The sequence below is a fragment of the Halichoerus grypus genome, chromosome 2, assembly GCF_964656455.1.
Source record: "Halichoerus grypus chromosome 2, mHalGry1.hap1.1, whole genome shotgun sequence".
Lineage (NCBI taxonomy): Eukaryota > Metazoa > Chordata > Mammalia > Carnivora > Phocidae > Halichoerus > Halichoerus grypus.
In genome coordinates this window covers 91948864-91965765 of record NC_135713.1, presented here as the reverse complement: position 1 = coordinate 91965765, position 16902 = coordinate 91948864, and the positions used below count along the sequence as shown (strand labels likewise).

The 16902-nt window shown below is 35.8% G+C and overlaps 1 protein-coding gene and 1 pseudogene across 6 annotated transcripts in view; one reads left to right on the top strand and one right to left on the bottom strand.

The window, feature by feature from the left end:
• Positions 1-16902, top strand: part of MSH3 (mutS homolog 3) — a 236554-nt gene that overhangs the window by 139604 nt on the left and 80048 nt on the right. For all 6 annotated transcript variants that reach the window (XR_013445733.1, XM_078067114.1, XM_078067112.1 and 3 more), the window contains 2 exons: positions 15603-15790; positions 16532-16700. Coding sequence is in view for 5 of the 6 variants with exons in the window: in XM_078067114.1 (XP_077923240.1) it covers positions 15603-15790; positions 16532-16700 (357 nt within the window). In the remaining variant the exon portion in view is untranslated. The remainder of the gene's footprint in view (positions 1-15602; positions 15791-16531; positions 16701-16902) is intronic.
• LOC118519929 (U2 spliceosomal RNA) lies at positions 8801-8883 on the bottom strand (annotated as a pseudogene).

The window sequence follows — 16902 nt, the reverse complement described above, 5'->3', positions numbered from 1 at the left end:
TCATGTTTCATCCTCAAAATGTGGATCATCATCAAAATAGGAAATTTCTTAGACTAGCCATTTTTTTAAAAAAAGATTTAATTATTAGAGAGTGTGCACATGCACACACATGTGTGCACAGAGGGGTCGGGGGGAGGGGCAGTGGGAGAGGGGAGAGAGAATCCCAAGCTGACTCTGTGCTAAACACAGAGCTGGGAGTGGGGCTCGAGCCCATGATCCTGAGATCATGACCTGAGCTGAAACCAAGAGTCCAACACTTAATCGACTATTCCACCCAGGCACCCCTAGACTAGCCATTTTTAAAAAAGAGATGTCTTATTTCTTTTGACCCTAGAACAACTTCTTATTTGACTTATCCAAAGGAAAAATCTGCTAATATATCTGTGGGGGTATCAATATGCAAATGAGTTTGGGTATTGAAGCAAAGTAAAAAGCATTATTTTGATTTTTAGCACTTAAGCTTTACAGTTTGTCATAACATTAACAAGAGAGGATTTTCCCATGAGGCTAGCAGAAGGTTTTTTTCAACAGAAACTTTGCAAATCAGAAAGGAGTGGCACGATATACTCAAAGTGCCTAGTGGGAAAAATCTGCAGCCAAGAATACTGTATCCAGCAAGGCTATTGTTCAGAATAGAAGGAGAGATAGTTTCCCAGACAAACAAAAACTAAAAGGAGTTCATGACCACTAAACCAGCACTGTAAGAAATATTTAAGGGGAACTTGAGTGGAAAGAAGAGACCAAAAGTGAAGTATAAATGTAGGAAATCTAAAAGCAGTAAAAATGATTATTTCTGTAAAAAATCAGTCAAGGAACTCACACACAAAAAAGGATATAAAATATAATAACATATACCTAAAACATGGGGAGGAGAGGAGAAAAGAATGGGTTCAAACTTTAACAGCCATCAACTTAATATAGACTGCTACATGCAGAAGAGGTTATATACAAACTAATGGTAACCATATATCAGAAATCACTAGTAAACTTGTAAAGAATAAAGAGATAGAAATCTAAATGTATCACCAAAGAAAACCAGCAAAACATGAAAGAGAGAAAGAAAGGATCAAAGAAAATCTTCAGAAACAACCACAAAACAAGTAATAAAATGGCAATAAATACATATCTATTAATAATTACTTTGAATGTAAGTGGACTAAACACTCCAATCAAAAGACGTAGGGTGACAGAATGAATAAAAAAACAAGACCCATCTATATGCTACATTCAGCAGATTAAAAGTGAGGGGATAGAGAAACATCTACCATGCAAATGGATGTCCGAAGAAAGCCAGGGTAGCAATACTTATATTGGACAAACTGGACTTTAAAACAAAAACTGTAACGAGACAAAGAACGGCACTAAATAATAATAAAGAGGACAATCCAACAAGAAGATATAACAATTGTAAATATGTATACACCCACATAGCGCCCAAATACATAAACAGTTAATAACTGACATAGAGGAACTAATTGATAATAATATAGTAATAGATCAATGCACAGATCATCTAAACAGAAAAATGAAGGAAACAGTGGCTTTGAGTGGCACATTGGACCAGATGGACTTAACAGATAAATTCAGAACATTGCATCCTAAACCCAAAGAATACACATTCTTTTCAAGTGCACACAGAACTCTTCTCCAGAATAGATCACTTATTAGCCCACAAAGCAAACCTCAGCAAATTTGAGAAGATCAAAATCATACCATGCATCTTTTCTGACCACAATGCTATGAAACTGGGAGTCAACCACAAGAAAAAATCTGGAAAGACCACAAATATATGGAGGTTAAACAACATGCTACTAAATGATGAATGGTGGATCAACCAGGAAATCAAAGGAGAAAGGAAAAACTACATGGAAACAAATGCAAATGAAAACGTGATGGTCCAAAACTTTTGGGACACCTGAAGGCAGTCATAAGAGGGAAGTTTATAGCAATACAGGCACCTACCTCAAGAAGCAAGACAGATCTCAAACCTCCTAACCTTACACCTAAAGGAGCTAGAAAAAGAACAACAAACAAAACCTAAAATCAGGAGAAGGAAGGAAATAATTAAGATCAGAGCAGAAATAAATGATACGGAAACTAAAAAAAAAAAAAGCAGCTCAATGAAAATAGAAGCTGGTTCTTTGGAAAAAAATAAGATTAATAAGATTGATAAACCCCTAGCCAGGTTTACCAAGAAAAAAAAGAAAGGACTCAAAATCACAAATAAGAGAGGAGAAATAACAACCAACACCACAGAAATACCAACAATCATAAGAGAATATTATAAACTACATGCCAACAAATTGGACAACCTGGAAGAAATAGATAAATTCCTAGAAACATATAAACTACCAAAACTGAAACAAGGAGAAATAGAAAACTTGAACAGACCAGTAACCAGCAAAGAAGTTGATTCAGTAATCAAAAATATCCCAACAAAAGTCCAGGACCATGTGGCTTCACGGGTGAATTCTGCTAAACATTTAAAGAAGAGTTGATACCTAATCTTCTCAAACTATTCCAAAAAATAGAAAAGGAAGGAAAACTTCCAAATTCGTTCTGTGAAGCCAGCATTACCCTGATATCAAAACCGGATAAAGACACCACTGAAAAAGTGATCTATAGGCCAATATCCCTACAAAAAATCCCAACAAAATACTAGCAAACTAAATCCAACCGTACATTAAAAAAAACATTCATCACGATCAAGTGTGATTTATTCCTGGGCTACAAGGGTGGTTCAGTATTCTTAAATCAACATCATACATCATATCAATAAGAGAAAGGATAAGAATCATGTGATCATTTCAATAGATGCAGAAAAAGCATTTGACAAAGTGCAACATCCATTCATGATAAAAACCTTCAACAAAGTAGGTTTAGAGGGAACGTACCTCAACATAATAAAGGGCATATATGAAAAACTTACAGCTAACATCATCCTTAATGGGGAAAAACTAAGAGTAAGGTCAGGAATAAGACAAGGATGTCCACTCTCACTGCTTTTATCCACCATAGTACTGGAAGTCCTAGCCACAGCAATCAGACAAGGAAAGAAATAAAAGATACCTAGAATGGTAAGGAAGAAGTAAAACTTTCACTATTTGCGGATGACATGATACTCCATATAGAAAACCGTAAAGACTCGACCAAAAAAACTTCTAGAACTGATAAATTGAGTAAAGTCCTATGATACAAAATCAATGTACAGAAATCTGTTGCATATATATATATATATATACCAATAATGAAGCAGCAGAAAGCAAAATTAAGAAAACAATTCCATTTACAATTGCACCAAAAATAATATACCTAGAAATAAACCTAACCAAAGAGGTGAAACACCTGTACTCTGAAAACTATAAAACACTGATGAAATGTCTATCGACTGATGAATTGGTGAAGAAGGTGTGATATATATATCTACACATGCAGTGAACCCCCCCACACACACACACACATACACACACACATGAGTATTTCTTGGCCATAAAAAAGAACAAAATCTTGTCATTTGTAATGTTGTGAATGGAGCATAGAGAATTGTGCCAAATGAAAAAGTCAGAAAAGACAAATACCATATGATTTCACTCGTGTGGAATTTAAGAAGCAAAACAAATGAGCATAGGGGGAAAAAAGAGTGTGCAAACCGTGAAAGAGATTCTTTTTTTTTTTTTTTTAAGATTTTATTTATTTATTTGACAGAGAGCACAAGTGGTTGCAGGGGTAGAGGGAGAGGGAGAAGCAGACTCTCCGCTGAGCAGAGAGCCTGACGCGGGACTTGATCCCAGGACCCTGAGATCATGACCTGGGCTGAAGGCAGACACTTAACTGAGCCACCCAGGTGCCCCAAGGAGATTCTTAATTATAGAGAGCAAACTGATGGTTACCAAAGGGGAGGTGGGTGGGAGGATGGGTGAAGTGGGTGATGGAAATTAAGGAGTACACTTGTTGTGATGAGTACCGGGTGTTATGTATAGGTGTTGAGTCACTGAATTGTATACCCAAAGCTGGTAGTACACTGTATGTTTACTAGCTGGGGTTTATATTAAAGCTTTAAAAAAAAAAAAGATGAGAGATACATTGGAATATTACAGAATGGAGTATTACTGAGCCATGAAAAGAAAGAGATCTTGAACATTTGTGACAACATGAATAGACCTAGAGGGTATAATCCTAGATGGAATAAGTCAGAGAAAGACAAATACCATATGATTTCACTTATACATGGAATCCAAAAAACAAAAATAAACAAATGGATAAGGAAAGTGTGGTGTATATATACTCAGTAGTAATCAGCCATAAAAAAAGTATGAGATCTTGCCATTTGCAACATCAATGGACCTAGAGGGTATTATGCTATATGAAATAAGTCAGGGAAAAAGAAAACAAATGAATAAACAAAAAAGCAGAATCAGACATGTGACTACAGAGAACAAACTGATGGTTGCCAGAAGGAAGAAGGTGGGGGGGATGGACAAAATGGATAAAAGGGAGTGGGAGGTGCATGCTTCCTGTTATGGAATATGTAAGTCACGGGAATAAAAGGTACTGCATAGGGAATGCAGTCACTAATAGTGTAATGGCATTGTGACAGATGGTTGCTACCCTTCTGGTGAGCAAGCATAATGTATAGCGTTGTCAAATTGCTATGTTCTATACCTGAAACTAATGTAACATTGTGTGTCAACTCAAATAAAACTTCAACAACAACAACAAAAACACAGATGAAAGAAATTGAAGACAACACCAAGAAATGGAAAGACATTCTGTGCTCCAGTATTTGGAAGAACAAATATTGTTAAAATGTCTATACTACCCAGAGCAATCTACAGATTTAATGGAATCCCTATCAAAATACCAACAGCTTTTTTCACAGAACTAGAACAGACAATCCTAAAATCTGTGTGGAACCTCAGAAGACCCCAAGTAGCTAAAGCAGTCTTAAAAAAAGAAAAGCAAAGCTAGAGGCATCACAATTCTGAATGTTAAGTTTTATTACAAAGCTGTAGAATCAAAACAGTGTGGTACTGGCACAGAAAGAGACAATAGATCAATGGAACAGAATAGAAAATCCCGAAACAAACCCACAATTAAATGGTCACTGAACCTTCAACAAAGCGGGAAAGACTACCCAGTGGGAAAAAGACAGTCTTGGAGTGCCAAGGTGGCACAGTTGGATGAGCGTCCAAGTCTTGGTTTCGGCTCAGGTGATGATCTCATGGGTCCTGAGATCGAGCCCTGCGTTGTCAGGCTCTGCACTTGGTGGGGAGTCTGCTTGAAGATTCTTTCTGTGCCCCTCCCCCCACTTTCTCTCTCTCTTTCTCAAATAAATAAATAAATCTTTAAAAAAAGAGAATCTCTTCAACAAATGGTGTTGAGGAAACTGGACAGCAACATGCAGAATAATGAAACTGGGGCACCTGGGTGTCTTAGTCAGTTAAATGTCCGACTCTTGATTTTGGCTCAGGTCATGATCTCAGGGTTGTGAGATTGAGCCCCGGATTGGGTTCTTTGCTCAGTGAAGAGTCTGCTTAAGATTCTGTCCCTCTCCCGCTGCCCCTCCCCCCATTTACACACACACACTCTCTCTCTCAAAATAAATAAATAAATCTTAAAAAAAAGAATGAAATTGGACCACTTTCTTACAGCATGCACAAAAATAAATTCAAAATGGATTAAAGACCTAAATGTGAGACCTGAAGTCATAAAAATCCTAGAAGAGAACACAGGCAATAACTTTTTTGACATTAGCTGTAGCAACTTCTTTCTAGATAATGTCTCCTGAGGCAAGGGAAATAAAAGCAAAAATAAATGATTGGGACTACATCAAAATAAAAAGCTTCTGCACAGTGAAGGAGACAGTCAACAAAACTAAAAGGCAGCCTATGGAATGGGAGAAGATATTTTTGAATGATATATCCAATAAAGGGTTAGTATTCAAAATATGTAAAGAACTTATATAGCTCAACACCTAAAAAACAAGTAATCCAATTAAAAATGGAGCACTGTGTGTTATATGCAAACAATGAATCAGGAACACTACATCAAAAACTAATGATGTTGGGGCACCTGGGTGGCTCATTTGGTTAAGCGACTGCCTTCAGCTCAGGTCATGATCCTGGAGTCCTGGGATCGAGTCCCACATCAGGCTCCCTGCTCAGCAGGGAGTGTGCTTCTCCCTCTGACCCTCCCTCCTCTCATGTGCTCTCTCTCTCTCTTTCAAATAAATAAATAAAATCTTTAAAAAAAAAAACAAACCAAAAAACTAATGATGTAATATATGGTGATTAACATAACATAATAAAATAAAATTTTAAAAAAATGGGCAGAAGACATGCACAGACATTTCTCCAAAGAAGACATCCAGGTAGCCAACAGACGCATGAAAAGATGCTCATCATCACTTATCAGGGAAATACAAATCAAAACTACAGTGAGATATCTCACACCTGTGAGAATGGATAAAATCAACAGTATAAGAAACAACAGGTGTTGGCAAGGATGTGGAGAAAAAGGAATTCTCTTGCACTTGTGGAGGGAATGCAAAGTGATGCAGCCATTGTGAAGAACAGTATGGGGGTTCTTCAAAAAGTTAAAAGTACCCTACGATCCAGCAATTGTACTACTGGGTATTTACCCGAAGAATACAAGAATGCTAATTCAAAGGGGTACATGCACCCTCATGTTTATTGCAGCATTATTTACAATAGCCAAATTACGGAAGCAGCCCAGGTGTCGGTCGACAGATGAATGGATAAAGAAAAGGTGGTATAAAAAAGAATGAAATCTTATTTGCTATGACATGGATGAAGCTAGAGATTATAATGCTAAGTGAAATAAGTGAGAAAGACAAATACCATATGATTTCACTCGTGGAATTTAAGAAACAAAACAAACGAGCAAAGGGAAAAATAAGAGAGACACAGATCAAGAAACAGACTCTTAACTATGCAGAACAAACTGATGGTTACCAGAGGGGAGGTGGGCAGGGGGATGGGTGAAATAGATGATGGGGATTCAGGAGTAAACTTGTTGTGATGAGCACTGGGTGATGTGTGGAATTGTTAAATCATGATATTGGACACCTAAAACTAATGTAACACTCTGTTAAGTATACTGGCATTAAAAAAAAACTTAATTAAAAATAAATAAATTAGTTAATGCCAATTAAATGAAAAAAACCGAGAGATTTTTCACACAGAAATAATTTATCTTCAAAATATGCTTAGAATTAATAAAAATCAATTAAGTATATTTATAATTGTTGATAAACTTTCTATAGTGTTTTACCTGTTGCGGGAGTCATTCACATACGTTAGACCCTTTGTCCCTTGTAAAAACTTTATGAAATTGAGAAGATAAACTGTGTTTCTCACCTTCTTACTAAAGGGACACTATGTATACTGCTATCTCTATATAATGCTATCACAGCTTGCATTACCTTGGATAAAATGATGATGCTGAGAAGAGAGTTAGTAGCTTGTTAGTAAGGGACAGAATTAGTATTTAAACCAGGGTCCTTGACTGGGTTTTTAGTGGGTACACTTCGGATGTGACCATTTTTGATGTAGTAGTTTTGACTACCATTGCATTTTTTTCCTGGTTATCCTGACATAAGCCATCTTTATTTTCTGCCCAAATGTAAATCCCTGCCAATGTAATAATTTTATTGTAGAACAGTTTTTATGTGCCCACATTTTAGTTGTGACCAATTTTTCATTAGTCTTTACTTTTTTTAGTCCTTTCCCCCACAAAGTTTTACTGGAACAATAAGTACTGCTTCTGAGAATACTTGCAGTGCCCGAGAGGACTTATGTAACTGCTCCATATGCTTCAGCTAAATTTGAAAACAAAGAACAAGCCAGAATTGGGAAATACTCATCCCTCGGGAAGAATGCATGGGTTGGTTACGGGGTCAGTGGAGTCTTTTGTACCATGAGTTGGTGCCCTTGTGGTGGTGTTTCGCTGGCAGTAACAGAGGTTGTCCTGATGCTGTACCGCCCCATTTCCTGCGGTTCCAGTTACCCGCCGTCAACAGCAGTCTAGAAGCAGGTGGTCACCTTCTGATATACTGTCAGAAGGTCAGTAATAGCCTAACTCTGTGTCACAGTGCCTATGACATTCGCCTCACTTCATCTCATCAGTAGGCATTTTATCGTCTCATATCATCATCAGAAGAAGGGTGAGTACAGTGTAATATATTTTGACAGGGAGAGAGAAAGACCACATTCATATAACTTTTATTACAGTATATTGTTATAATTGTTCTACTTGATTATTAGTTATTGTGCACCTCTTACTAGTGCACCTAGTTTATCAATTAAACTTTATCATAGGTATATGTGTATAGGAAAAAACAGTACATATGGGGTTAGGTACTATCTGGGGTTTCAGATATCCATTAGGGGTCTTAGAACATATCCCCCATAGATAAGGGGGGACTAATGTAGTCAGAAATTTTATGGTTGACATTTTTGAGGTTACAGAGTGGATGTCAAGCCATTTGTTAGGTTGTATCATTGGTCCTGTGCTTGACAATCAGTGCATATTACCCTTCATCAAGCAATAGGTCTCTAAGCACCTTGTCTTCACTGCTTGAAAGGATTCACTGACAGTCATTAAAGATTTCTCTCTTTCTCAAGAAAAAATAGGGACAAAGCTGAGAAAAGTATTAATTGCTAACTAAAAGAGCAGAGTCAAAGTATCCATGGCATCAAGACAGAAGCATCTTTCCATGGTGCTGTGATTTTTATTGTGCTTTGCTTCTCTTTAAACTTTACTTTGATGTTTTCAATTCATAAGGTTTGTGTATTTACAAAAGTTTTAAAACTCTGGTAAAATAATCTACACTTGATCTTAGCCAAAAGGCCGAGAAGCGATATCTGGTAAAATAATCTAATTCTTTTTTTTAAATTGAGATATAATTGACATATAGCCTTGTGTTTCAGATGTACACATAATCAGTGGTTTGATATACGTATATATTGAGAAATAATCACCAAAGGTCTAATTAACATTCATCACCACATGTAGTTACAAAGCCTTCTTTTTCTTATGATGAGAACTTTTAGGATCTACTCTCTTAGCAGTGTTCAGACATGCAGTGCAGTATTATTAACTATAGTTACCATGCTATACATTACATCTCCAGGACTTACTTCTTTTATAATTGGAAGTTTGTACCTTTTGATCATCTTCACCCATTTCATCCACTTGCCCTCCATGGCCCACCTCTGGCAACCACAAATCTATTCTCTGCATCTATGGGTTTGCCTTTTTTTTTTTTTTTTTTTTTTTTTTTTTTAAGATTTTTACATATAATTAAAATTATATGGTATAGAATCGGATTCATTTTAAAAGTAACCAAGAATGACTTTTGTTTTAGAGTTTCAAACTGTACTTTAGTGAAGGAACTTATGACTCACTCAGAAGTTGTTCCTTATTGCTGTTTTAATGTTTACACAAGTGTGCCTGAAGATTGATTTGAAAAGTGAGGATTAGAAATGACTTGGTAACAGACCAACTTTAGGAAGTCTAAATGCTTTCAACCTAATTTTTATAGATTAGTTTGCTGGCTCTTGGAACACACCACCAAACACATGTCTGTTCTTTATCATTAGATTACTCTAAATAAGCTTCTGCTGTATGCACCAAATGGTGAGTGATATCCTGGGCACAGACTGTGCCAATTATGTAAAATTCATAAAATGGTTAGGAACACTATTTGGATATTGTGGAAGTGGTAAGCCTAGGCCATATGGCTGTGTGGAAAGTGCCATGGAATAGTCACAAATAGGTATTTTTCATGTCGATAATAATAGAAGATACCAAGAAGGCCGACCCTGAAACAAAACAAACATTTCTTGATTAGTAAAAGTATTTTACTAAATATATATATAAATAAATATATATATATATATATACACACACACACACACATAATTAGTATCTTATAGTAAAACTTCAAGTTCAAATCTTAGAGAACAGTGTTAGTCTTAGAAACCCATACTAACTTTGCTCAAGAACTGTTTTGTAAGAAAATGATACATAACTGCTAAGATTGGTGAATACATTTAAAGGATTATAGCACTTAGTAAATGTTAGAGGAGAGCGTTTCCAGAATTTGGTAGGCGAGAATAATTTCTTGGCCAGACTGGTATAAGCCTAAAGCCACGTTCTCAGTATGGAACTTAGGCTGGAGTTCTTCTAGTCCCATGATGACCCTTTTCCACACTTACGGATGTGTTCTAATGCTCTTCCACAGAGAAATTTGCTGCTGGAGATGGGATTGAACATGAGTGACTCCAGGAGCTACTACTTCACCCTTCTCTTCAGCTTTCTGGCAGCTCTGTTGAGTTATTTTGTTTAAGAAACTTGAAAACAACGTGCCTTGGGCACTTAAAATTGCAAAGCACTTCGTTTTCACTTTGCTGCTGTTGCTGACTTAAATTTTATATCTGAGGATGAAAAATCATCCTCAGATTACAATAATTATAAGAGATTATTATTCAAAAATTGTATTGAAATGTTTACTTTTAGTTTTCATTTTTGTTAGAATGTATCTATTTAATAAATAACTATTGACTGTTGGCCAAAAACCTTCTAGGCTCCACATTACAAAAATCCAGCCTCTATATTTATCTTTCCCATCATACAGTGGCCTCTCTGGTGAAGAGATACTTTATGATACACTTTAGATTCAGCTTTTATTCAGTTGGACCTAACTTCTTAATTTTTTGCATAATTTACTTCATTCCTTTTAGTTAATAATTTTTTCTTTCTAAATAGGTTCTTAGCATTAATTCATTTTATGTATACTATTTATTATGTGTACTTATCATTTACTCAACCCTAAATCATCTTCTCATCTCAAGATACTTATTTTCATCAAATATTCTATTTCATTTTACCTGGTCCAACTTAGACTGATTGCCCTCTATACTAGTTGTATAGCTATCTTCTTTGATTTATTTCCCTTGAATTGAGTCTTTTGTTCAAAATTCTGTGTCTTCCTTTTGGTTTATCACTTCATTCTGATAGAGTGCATTTTCTAGAAGCATCCTGAGACAGGGTATTGGAAGTACAGTTGACCTCAACTCCTTTGAACAGTGCAGGAGTTAAGGGCATTGACCCCTGAAGAGTTGAAAATCTATGTATAACTTTTGACTGCCCCAAAACTTAACTACTAATAGCCTGCTGTTGACCTGAAGTTTAATGATAGTCAATTAACATGTTTTGTATGTTATATTTTATTATATACTGTCTTCTTACAATAAAGTAAGCTAGAGAAAAGATGTGAAGAAAATCATAATATTAAGACAATTTCTTTTGAGAAAGACAAAATACATTTGCAGTACTGTAGTATTTATACAAAAAAATTTGTGTAGAAGTGGACCTGCACAATTCAAACCTGTGTTGTTCAAGGGTCAACAGTAAATGTTTTGAAATGTTGTCTGGAAATGTCTTGTTTTCTTTTCTTTTTTTTTTTTTTAAGATTTTATTTATTTGAGAGAGAGAGAGTGCATGAGCAGGGGGGAGGGGCAGAAGGAGAAAGAGTAGCAGGGTCTCCACTGAACAGGGAGCCCAACACAGGGCTTGATCCCAGGACCCTGGGATCATGACCTGAGCCAAAGGCAGATGCTTAACCGACTGAGCCACCCAGGCGCCCCTGGAAATGTCTTGTTTCCTACTCACATTTGATTGGTAGTTTGGGTATAAAGTTCTAGGCTATAAATTATTTTCCTTTAGAATTTTGTGTTACTCCATTGTCTTCTAGCTTCTGTTATTTTTGTTGGATAGTCTGATTCCTGATTCTTGGTGTGACTTTTTTATCTCCTTCCAGAAATTGAAACATTTTCTTTTCATCCCTGATATTCTCAGATTTCATGATGATTTGCCATGATTTGGTTCTGTTTTCATCCATTGTATTGAGCCTTTATTTATTTATTTTTTTTAAAGATTTTATTTATTTATTTGACAGAGAGAGATAGCGAGAGCAGGAACACAAGCAGGGGGAGTGGGAGAGGGGAGAAGCAGGCTTCCCGCGGAGCAGGGAGCCCGATGCGGGGCTTGATCCCAGGACTCTGGGATCATGACCTGAGCCGAAGGCAGACGCTTAACGACTGAGCCACCCAGGCACCCCATGTGTTGAGCCTTTAAATTTGGCAACCAAGTTCTGGGAAATTTTCCTGAGTTATATTTAGGTTCTTTCTTTTTTGAAGTTCTTTTTTTTGAATTGATTGAATCCTGTTCTCTGAATGTTCCTATTTAAAAAAAAAAAGTATCCCGTTCTTGTTTCATGATTGCATTCTTCTCTGTTTAACTGAGGATATTGTTTTTTTTTAAGTTTATTTATTTTTAATGTTTTTATTTAAATTCAATTAACATACAATGTATTATTATTAGTTTCAGAGGTAGAGTTCAGTGATTCATCAGTCTTACTAAATACTCAGTGTTCCTTACATCACGTGCCCTCCTTAATGGCCATCACCCAGTTATCCCATCCCCCCACTCTCCTCCCCTCCAGCAACCCTCAGTTTGTTTCCTATGATTAAGAATCTCTTATGGTTTGGGTACCTGGGTGGCTCAGTCGTTAAGCGTCTGCCTTCAGCTCGGGTCATGATCCCAGGGTCCTGGGATCGAGTCCCACATCGGGCTCCCTGCTCGGCAAGAAGCCTGCTTCTCCCTCTCCCTCTCCCCCTGCTTGTGTTCCTGCTCTTGCTATCTCTCTCTCTGTCAAATAAATAAATAAAATCTTTAAAAAAAAAAAAAGAATCTCTTATGGTTTGTCTCCCTCTTTGATTTTGTCTTGTTTTATTTTTCCTTCCCTTCCCCTATGATCCTGTTTTGTTTCTTAAATTCCACATATGAGTGAGGTTGTATAATTGTCTTTCTGTGATTGACTTATTTCGCTTAGCGTAATACCCTGTAGTTCCATCCACATCATTGCAAATGGCAAGATTTCATTTTTTTGATGACTGCATAGTATTCCATTGTATATGTGTACCACATCTTCTTTATCCATCTTTTGATGGGTATCTGGGCTCTTTCCATAGTATAGCTATTGTGGACATTGCTGCTATAAATATTGGGGTGCAGGTGCCCTGTCGGATCACTGCATTTGTATCTTTGGGGTAAATACCCAGTAGTGCAATTGCTGGATCATAAGGTAGCTCTGTTTGCAACTTTTTGAGGAACCTCCATACTGTTTTCCAGAGTGGCTGCACCAGCTTGCATTCCCACCAACAGTAATACTGATTTTTTCTAAGACATTTTCTTCTACGTATATAGGCTGTATTCCCTCTAGTATTTGTTGATTGATTGATTGATTGTTTTGGTTTTTTCATTTCATGTTAGAATTTTTTATCTGATGCCTGATCATTTTTAAAGAGTGGGTAAGAGTTTTATCAGTGGATAAAATGCTGATAAGATTTCTGTAGGGCGCCTGGGTGGCTCAGTCGGTTAAGCGACTGCCTTCAGCTCAGGTCATGATCCCATGGTCCTGGGATTGAGTCCCACATCAGGCTCCTTGCTCCGCGGGGAGCCTGCTTCTCCCTCTCCCACTCCCCCTGCTTGTGTTCCCTCTCTCACTGTGTCTCTCTCTGTCAAATGAATAAATAAAATTAAAAAAAAAAAAGATCTCTGTAGAGGAATATGGCTTGCAAAATATGAAGTAAACTGTACAGTGTACTAGCTGATCCATTTTTGGAGTGAACTCCTGCTTTAGTATCTTCAGAATTTTCCTCTTGGGCCTGTGCTATTCCCTAGGCACTCTTTTAGCCTCCTGAATGGCTAACAATGTTCTGGGAGCTAGGTGGAGGCAATTGGGAATCTCCGTTTTCTCTTATTTTAATCCCTTGCTTTTGGTGGTATTCTCATCTTTCACTATGCCTGAAGATGGTTCAGGTACACTATGTTTTACCTTCTCCAGATAATAAAATTAGTCTTTTGTTGGTTAGGAAAATAGTGATTGCTCAGTGGCATGGAGAGGAATAAAATATTGAGGGATAATTGCTTCTTAATTCATTTGCAACCAGTCATGTTCTACCCACCCACCCACTCCCAGCTTCCACTTCCAAAGATAATTTGTGCCACTAATTTCTGAGTCTTTTAGGATTCTTGGTGTAACTCAAGTTGGGTTCTAGTTTTCCTCATAGCCAGCTTGAAATGCTAATATTTTGAATCTTCTAAGTCAGTTACCACTTATCTATTTACTTTATAGTTTCTAAGATGTTGTTACTGCTGTCTTTTCTTCTAGTTATTCTTGAGGTTTTATGCCTTTTTAAACAATCTTGGACTGTAGTTTCAAGATAGTGTGAAATTAGATGTACATGTTCAGCTTATTCTCTTTATCAGAAGTTCCAAAAGTAAAAATTATTCATGTTCATGTTTAAAAATTGCAACAGTGTTTATAAAGGTATGAAATAAAGAATAAAACATTTTCCTCTACTTTCCCCCTGAATACACACCACCCAGAGGTAACTAGAGTACGTTAACATGTGTACCCTTCCAGATATTTTTTATTTATATTTTTCTCTATATAGAATAATGCATATAATATGAAGAATCAAAAATGAAATTTTACTGTATAAATACATATGGTATATAGTATAAACATATACTATGTATATTTAATATTTGTCAAAATTATGGAGTTCCATGTTGATCTGTACATCAATATGTACAGATGTCTTAATTTTTTTTAACTGTTTAATACTATTACATTGTATGAGCTTTTCCTAATAAGATCCCAATTGTTAGATACTTGTTTCCTATTCATCTTTTTAATATTATTACCAATAGTGCTACTATAAATATTCAGATACACATACTTTTTCACTACTTGTTAAGTATAGTTTTTGTTTAATTTTTAAGAGTGGAATTATTTAGGCAAAGGGTATATGCACTTTACTCTTCAAAGAGGTTATGCCTCTACTAATTGTATATAAAAGTGTCTTTTTTAATAGCCTGTGTGACTTAGCTATTATCAGGTTTTAAAATCTTTGGCATTCTGATAAGTGACAAATGCTATCTTGTCATTTTAATTTGCTTGTTCTAATTATGTGTGAGGTTAATTGTGCTTATTGGACATTCTTTTTTTTTATGAGCTGCATATTCAGTTCACTTAGCCATTATTCTGTGGATTATTCATCTTTTCCAGGTAGATTTGTAAGAAGAGCTCATTAAACTGGGAAGAATTTTGCCATTTATTTCTCACACGTTTTGCAGATATTTCCCCAGAATTGTCCTTTATATTTTTGACATTGGTTACTGCATTTTTGCTATATGGTCAATATATTTTAAAGTGAAAAATTATTGAACAAGTATTGGCTTTATTCTCCCTGGCCCAAATTATTTTCTTTAGAGTTTTAAAATGTTATAAAGTGTTTGAACTATTAATTTAACATTTAGAAGTTATCAACAATACTTTATTTCAATTAACTAGTATATAGAGTAAATTAAAATTTTCTTGAATTCTGATTCTAACTTGAAAAAGACCATTAACTAAAAAAGAAAAGACCACTAATTAAAAGACCACTAATTAAACTTCATGTTCATATATCTTATGTTATTTAGCTAAAAAAGATTTCTTTTTTCAGTGTTCTACGCAAGAGTTCTTCTTGATTGTCAAAACCCTGTATCACCTGAAGTCAGAATTTCAAGCATTAATACCTGCTGTTAATTCCCATGTTCGGTCAGACTTGCTCCAGGCATTTATTTTAGAGATTCCTGAACTCCTCAGTCCAGTGGAACGTTACTTAAGGATGCTTAATGAACAAGCTGCCAAGTAAGTAGTAGACTCTTAGATTACTGTCACTGCTGGAAAGGAAGAACTAATAGATTTGCCATTTGTTGTATGGATTCGTAAGCTTCCCTCGCGGTACTGGTAGACGTTGCATTTGAAATTAGAAATGGGATGGGATGCTAAAGGCTATCTATGATAGCTGAAAGTAACCCTCTGCCATATAAAACTTAGGCAGTTCATTATCAAGGACAGATAACAGTACTTCTCCAGGTACCAGATGATGAAAAGATAGAGTCCAGGCAGAACAAATAGTAGCAGTTTATTAATTCAAACGTGGGAGTCAGATGGCATCTTACACTTATTTCCTAGATTCCCAGCGGTAGTCTGCGTTGTTTATAAACCACAGAAGCAAAGTTTTCCTTTACGACGTAGTCATTTTATAGTTCATTCCACAAAGAACTCTTTTATAAAAGGGGAAGAAAGACAGTATTTACATTCGTGTTTATTTTCTGCATAGGTGAACAACACATATTTAATTTTATCTCTCATTTTCACCACGGGAATCATGAACTTGCAAAATGAAAATGATGTTGGGATAATTTTGTATATTCAAAGAAATTAAGAAACCAACCCATAAATACTTAGTGACAGAGCTGGGATTAGAGCCTTGCTTTCCTGATTCCCAACCCTTTGGTATTTATCATGCTGTGAAAAATAATTGATAACTGGTATAGGTAGTATGCTTCAATATATGTATTTGCATTTTTTTTTTTCATTTTTTAGAACTGGGAATAAAACTGAATTATTCGAAGACCTTACTGACTTCCCTTTAATAAAAAAGAGGAAGGATGAAATTCAAGAAGTTACTGACAAGATCCAAATACATTTACAAGAAATACGAAAAATACTAAAAAATCCTTCTGTACAATATGTAACAGTGTCAGGACAGGAGGTAATGTCAACATACTTTTATTTTGCATTTGTTTATCTCAAGTAGAAAAGTTATTTTAAAATGTAAACAAAAATCCGAGGATAGGATGAATATTTGTTTGTTTTCAGATTTTCTCTTTTGTTCCTTGGAAATACGACGTAATACTTTGTGTTGGTAAGAATTATTTTAATAACAGTTTTTTGTGTGTTTATTTACTCTCTTG